At 52.3% G+C, this 6,592-nt stretch overlaps 1 protein-coding gene across 2 annotated transcripts; it reads left to right on the top strand.

Moving 5' to 3' along the window:
• The first annotated feature begins 1,067 nt into the window (after window positions 1-1,067).
• Window positions 1,068-5,573, top strand: LOC119334293. 2 transcript variants are annotated; one of them, XR_005161265.1, is made up of 4 exons: window positions 1,068-1,524; window positions 1,634-1,696; window positions 2,259-4,899; window positions 5,201-5,573. XR_005161265.1 is itself a non-coding variant. In XM_037606887.1 (3 exons), exons 2-3 carry the CDS (start codon window positions 1,694-1,696, stop codon window positions 4,749-4,751), a joined length of 2,496 nt encoding a protein of 831 aa, XP_037462784.1. In that variant the 5' UTR covers window positions 1,068-1,524; window positions 1,634-1,693; the 3' UTR covers window positions 4,752-5,150. The 2 variants fall into 2 exon arrangements, 1 of the variants encoding a protein (XP_037462784.1); XM_037606887.1 differs by lacking the exon at window positions 5,201-5,573 and having other exon boundaries at window positions 2,259-5,150.
• Window positions 5,574-6,592: the final 1,019 nt, after the last annotated feature.

Below are 6,592 nucleotides of genomic sequence, written 5' to 3'. Positions count from 1 at the left end.
ACGACCTGGACGTCACCGTGGCCGACGTACACGGCGAAGAACTGCGCGTGTAGTATGTTGAGCAAGATCAACAAGAGAAGGAGGTGCACGTCGTGAGAAGAGGAAGGAATACATACAGCGCGCCCCGCGACGACTGCGAGAAGCACATAAAGAGAGGACGCGTCGAACCTCGACGGGCCGCTTCCGAGCTCTCGGGTCTCGGCGGCCGATGCTAATCCGCTTGGAGGCGCATCGCGGGAAGGAGGCGCGCGTGGAGTAGGAGTGCGACGGCCCCAAACTGAGGACGGGTCGAGCCCTGTTGCCCAGTTTGGAGCTGCGTGTCGCTCTTCTCCTGGGTCGCCTCAGGGCTCAGGCACGGCCTCTGCTGCGGCGTCGCCGTCCTTGCCGACCCTTCGGACGGCCATACGATCTTCCTCCCACGCGTGATTCTCAGCGTCCTCTCCGTGAGCAGTGATACTCAGCTGCTCGCGGCCACGATCACATGGACGCCGCAGGCGACACTGCTCGACACCTCCATTGCATGGGAGCAGCGACGCTAGGTTGGACAGAGGAGCAGTATAGCGTGGCTCCATGGTGGACCTGCGTTGTCTTGCGATCACGCCCGCGCTGCCGCCATTCAGCCCGGATCCGCAGGAGGAAGACGCATACCGGCACGGCGCACACGGGCAATAACGGCCGCCCGAATCCCAGGAGGGCGACCCCGACGACGCCGTCCAGACCGATCAGGAGCAGGGGGAACCATCGCCGAGTGAAGAAATGGCAGCAGCAGTTGGAAGAGGAAGAGCGAGAACCGTGGGTGAGCAGAGACGAGAGTTCCCTTTCTTGACGAAATCACTAATCAGAAACTCCTACGAACAGGCCGCATGCGGCCATAACAGGCTTTAGCGCAGCACACACAAACTGGGCCGGAAAATTGCGCGAGGCCCGCAACGGCGCCAGCGCATTGAGCGGCGCGAGGTCGGCCCGGCCGGTCGATCCAATCGGACGGTTCACGTTCGTCCCTGCCCGAGCAAAGTCGCCGTGGGATCCTCAAAAAAAAAAAAGAGCAAAGTCGCCGTGGTGTCGCCGTGTCGGCTGAGTTCCTTCTCCGCCGTCGCATCTGAGACTCGAGAGTGTGTGTGTGTGTGACCATTCGTCGGCCTCAGTCGCCGGACGACGCCTTCCTGCCTTGCTGTTCGCCTTCAACTCCCCCGAGGCGACGCCCGGGTAACCACGGCGGTGCTGCGGCCGTCCAGGCCATCCCCGGCCGCATCGCATTAGAGGAAGGAGCTGCTGCCCGCGGTCCTTCCCAATGCTAGCTCCCCACCTCTGATTGGAGACAGCTGCTGGCCTCTGGGAGGGAGTGCTCCTGCTCCTGCTGCGGCCTCACTGCTTCTCCTCCTTGCCGCCATCACCGGCGCTCGGCGTTGGTTGATGTAGCTTCCGAAGCTCCGCCGTCACCCGCATCTGGTGCTCCAGCTGGAGAGATCCCCAAGACAAGTCTTGCACGTCGATCCCGCTGCAGTGCAGCGACCGGCGAAGCAGGTGATCCTCGCCTGAGTGCGCGTCCATCCAACTCCTCCTCAGTATCCAGGAGTATTTCTTTCCAAGCCAAATCGCCCACATTTTGTAATCGAGTCTTCTGAATTTGCAGCTGCTGCAACAGGGAAGCTCGGCTCAGCCTCAGCTCGACCAGCAACTGTGGAGCAGAAACATGGTACGCTGCTATCACTAAAACTTATTTTCTGTTGTAGGCGCAGAATCTCTCGGTCTGCTGATCTGCGATGGACTATTTAAGTGGATTACCTGATTTGTATCCAGAGAAATCACGGATGACGCTCAGCTTTCATGTTAATTTTGCTTTTAAGACAGTGCTTGTAGACCACCTGCCAGGACCTCATGAACTTTTGTCTGTGTTTTAGCGATCCATTCAAATAAGCAATGCATCCTTTTTAAAATTTTGGAGTGATTCGATTGACTGAACATTCACATCAAGATTTGAGATTCATTTTCAATCTGCAGCTCTAGACAGCATTTGGCAATAGAAAAGAGTTTGGAATCTGGTTATGGCTGATTCCTATCCAACAAGAGCCTAATTTAGCAGATCCAAAACTTGCTATTAATGGACATGTCTTCGCACTGGGAAATATAACATGACAAACATGCAATGTAAAGTAACATAACGAACAGCAGAGTGGCGATCCCTACATCTACTATTAGTGAAGTATAATTGTGTTTGAGTTTGCATCCATGCTCACAACTGCTCATCATGTTTAAAGGTGGATTACCGCCGCATGGGAATTATGGAGCAGCACTACTCGCGGAATGCAACATCAACAACATCCTTCCTGCATCAGCTGAGAGGTCTGTGGAAGAGCCCAAGGGGGACGGTACTTCGTGTAGAGGCTTTGGCACTGGCGGCTATTGCCTTCTCTTTCTTGCTTGTTGCATTGGGAGCCTGCCGCCGTTGGTCTAAGCGCTGGATCATCCAAAAAGGCTTCTTGGCTGCAAATGTGTTATCTATATCCCTTGGGACATACAGTATTGGTCTAATGCAATCCTCTTCGGTGAAGAGCGAGATGTATCCCGTATGGGCCGTGTCCTTGCTCACCCTCTTCGGCTGCGTCGACCCAGTTACTTCCTACAACGGTCTTGACTACAAGGGCCCACTCTCAAAGATGATATTTCAGCTCTGCCTATATTGTGGATATGTCCTGCTGATGAGTATCTCAACCATCTCCAGTGATGTTGGTAACATAGCCATCGGTGTGCTGTCTGCTGTCAACTTTTTCAAGGGCTTTCATAGGTCGTTGGCGCTTGTGCTGCCAAGAAGAATGCGAAAAATGATAAGGCACCTTAAACCTTATGCCGAAACAAATGCTATATCAGATCTTGATGATTATGACTATGCAATAGTATCAGACTTGGTAGTTGATTTCCCCCTAGACATGGATGACCCAAAGCAGAGCTTTTATTCAATATTAGTGCGTGATGGAGTTTTGAGGAATAATATCAGTTCGAGCTGCGAAGACATGGTTAAGCTACGGATAAATGTCGGTGACTGTCATGATGTGTGCACTGCCTTCGCTCTGTCTCATTTGTTGCAACGGCATTTCATTGGATTGAGTGACGCTTCGGAAAGGAAGAACGATATTTCATATCAGATTGCTTCAGACTTCAATCGAGCCTTTAAGGTGATTGAGGTTGAGCTGGCTTTTCTATACGATATCTTCTTCACAGGTAATGCATTCCTTCACTACTATCAAGCAAAGACTGCTAGTTTCTGGGCATTCGCTTCATTCATCGGAATATGTTTTGTTGGGGTGGCGGCTGCCATCCCTGGGACGATGACTAGCCGCCATAGTGCTTCTCTTGGTCCTGGTGCTGGCACCATCACGACAGCAGATCTCACCGTTACTCTTGTCATATTGGTGTCCCTGGCTCTGCTGCAATTGTTGCAACTAATCCGGTGCTGGACATCAAATTGGGCGAGAGTTGCATTTGCCTGTGGGCACGCCAGGAACATGCAGAAAGGAACCAGACAGCCGCTATGGTGGATGAGATTGAAAGGGTTTCTAGTCACCAGGATTAATTGGTTTGACAAATACCTGTGGCAAGATGAGCTCGGCCAGCATTCAGTAATTGAAGCGAGCAGCAGGAAAGAAGGCAAGCTGTTATTCAGCCGGAGTGGCCGTCTTTATGTGAAGTGTGCTCGCTTTCTTCGGATGGTTGGATTGCAGTACGTTGGAGAGGTGGTCTGGGAACTGGTGGGCAGCGACAGTAGCACAGGGCCTGCTGTTAGGTTGCACCCCGATGTGAAGGGCTCCATTGCCGAGCTCCTTGGTCGGGTTCATAATGATACAATAGGGGAGAGTTGGTCGTCCTTGTTTGTTGCTAATGGAGTAGATGAATGGCACCTTCCCCATTGGCATTTCGACAATCCTGCAGGTGCAGAACAGCTCTCATATTGCTGTTTGTACACACGTTCTGTTATGATGTGGCATGTTGCGACATGCTACTGCGAACTAGCAGAGCAGGCGAAGCAGAAGGAGCACACAGGAGCAGAAGAAAAGAGTCGGCGCGTGGCCCTGGCTCTGTCCAAGTATTGCGCCCACTTGCTGGTGTCAGCGCCAGAGTTGCTACCTGGCACGCTTCAGAAAAGGAAAGAAACGTATGATGGTGTTGAGTCGGAAGCAAGGAAAGTTCTTCAAGGGGCCAAAGACAAGCTTGAGGCAATGCAAAGCGAACCCCATATCGATCTCGACAGCCCTAGCAGCATCTTCTGGGACGGTGTGCGTCTTGCAAAGCAACTTTTTTGTGGGGACATTGGGGATCCCTGGAAGCTGCTGGAAGTTTTCTGGGTCCAGGCGTTGCTCTACGCCGCGCCGTATGGCGACGTGGAGGTGCATATGCAGCATCTCTCGCAGGGTGGCGAGCTCATCACCCATCTCTGGGCATTGTTGTACCACGCCCACATCTACGGCTGGAAAACTGTAGAGAGATGGGGAGGGAAGCCGATGAAGTTGGAGACCGAGGAGGTAGAAGAGAATCCCAAGGATGGTGGACAGTTCAAGGGTGACCTTAACACCTGTTCAAAAGCAGATGATAATCCGAGGGGTTCAATTCCTCTTCAAAGTGCCACCGGCATAGAAGAGAACTCCATGGACATGGATTCCGAGGTTGAGATCGAGGATGACATCAGTTCCTGTTCAAAAGATGATAATCCGAATAGGATTTCAGTTCCTGTGCAAGCTGACATCCGATGGATGTAGCCATGTATGACAGAGACAGACTGAGGAGGACTTTAGTTCCTGTTTACAGCGGCTCAGTCTGGTCACCTGAGACCTTTTCAGTCTTCTAAGTAATGTTTTCTCTCAGATTTTAAGGTACTCGCAAATGAATATGGACCATCCATCGGAGGTAATAGCTCACCAATATAATTAATGTATTTAAGTGATTTTTAATTTGAAAAGTTAGGAGGATGCTTAAGATTAAGGGTCTTAAGCGTTTCTACACCTGTTTTGAAGCAAAATGGTGATTTTACCCTCGTTTTTTTTCAACTTTGCGATTTTACCCCTACAATTTCAAAACGAAAGCAGACTTTACCCCTGCTCTGTGAAGTCCCTCTAGCGGTGTTAACTTTTGGACGAAATGACAACTTTGCCCATACGTTTTTACCCTTGTTTTATTTTGATATTTGTGTTTTTATCCCTATCTCTAGACAAAGGACAGCTGATGGGGAAGGACTTGCTGCCGCCAGGCCGGGAGTGGACGTCGTCGCCGCTGTTCGGAGGAAGAAGGGCTCGCCGCCGTCGTCGGGGAAGGAGCTGTCGTGGAAGGTGTGGCTAGGAGCGCCCAGGGCGAGCCACACCACTGCTGGGGGCACCATCCGTGCGAGGTGAGGTCGCATGGGGAAGGTTGCGTTGCCGCCGCAAGGACCATCACCGCCTCCTAGGGCCATCGACGCCATCACCGGAGGGAGGGATAGGGAGGGCGGCGGCGGAATCTTTGACCAGACGGAGGGGCGCCACCGCCTCTGGAGTTAAAGGCCCGTCGTCACCGCGAATGCAAGGAGCCCTCATCGGCGTCGTCGGTGGTGAGGAGGTCGCGGGCACCCGCGCGGTGCCCCTATCGCCGCGGGGCGCGAACCGTGGGGGCGGGGAAAGGGGGAGGGCGACGGGGAGAGGGAGCGCTGCCGCTGGGAGCCGCGGCCCCCGGTCCTGCCTTGGTCTTTCCATGATACGCAATTGGGAGATCGATTATTCTTGCTCAAATTTCAAAAAGTGTAGAACTCAATGGACGATGGTTTGGTGTATCCATCATACAGAGCGATGATCATCGGGTTCCCCCTAAAGTGCCATGAGCCACCTTGGGTAACCTTCGCTCAATCACCCAAGTAGTTAAACTGCATGTGGAACAAGCTTTCCTCGAGGGTTTTGATCTTGGTCGGCCTTGCCAGATCCCAGGCTGTTCGCATATTGCGAAAGAACCAATATGTGTTGAAGCTTTTCTCCATATGAACATGAACCAAGATCATCCAGCGTAGATCATATTGTGACCAACTTCCACAGCTGCATCCCCACTCTTTGCGCCATCGGGTTGCTTGGGCTACTGCGGAGACACTTCACTGGCACTGGTTGTAGCGGTTGTTGTAGTCCCATGAATGCCATCCGGTTGCTTAGACAGCTGCGGAAACAATTTAGAGTTATGCAGCATGGAGCTCTTTGTGCTTGTTGTATATGACACGAAGATGTGGGGGCAGCTGCAATGCATAGAACAAAAAGAGAGAATGGGAAAGGAAACATTAGTTGTTAGGTAAGTAGTTTTGACAAGGCAGTCAACCAAATGATACGATATGAAAAAAAAAGAGCCGGTTATATGGCTCTCACCTCTAACTCCTCAAATGTAGGCAATGCGTGGAGCCACTCCTCCAGAGAGCTGTACACATCATCACCATCCTCCATCTTATCCGGAGGTGCCTCGTGCACATTCTCTGCTATGCCATCGGTACCCTCCATGCCATCCTTAGATGGTTCTCGAGAGCCCACATTGGCTCCCCCTTGTGGATTGGCTTGTGTGTGGGAGCTCTCAGGCACATCCAGAGTGGGTGTTG

The sequence above is a fragment of the Triticum dicoccoides genome, chromosome 7A (genome assembly GCF_002162155.2).
Source record: "Triticum dicoccoides isolate Atlit2015 ecotype Zavitan chromosome 7A, WEW_v2.0, whole genome shotgun sequence".
Taxonomy (NCBI): Eukaryota; Viridiplantae; Streptophyta; class Magnoliopsida; order Poales; family Poaceae; genus Triticum; species Triticum dicoccoides.
Note: the sequence above shows the minus strand (reverse complement) of the source record. Positions and strands in the feature narration are given on the sequence as shown.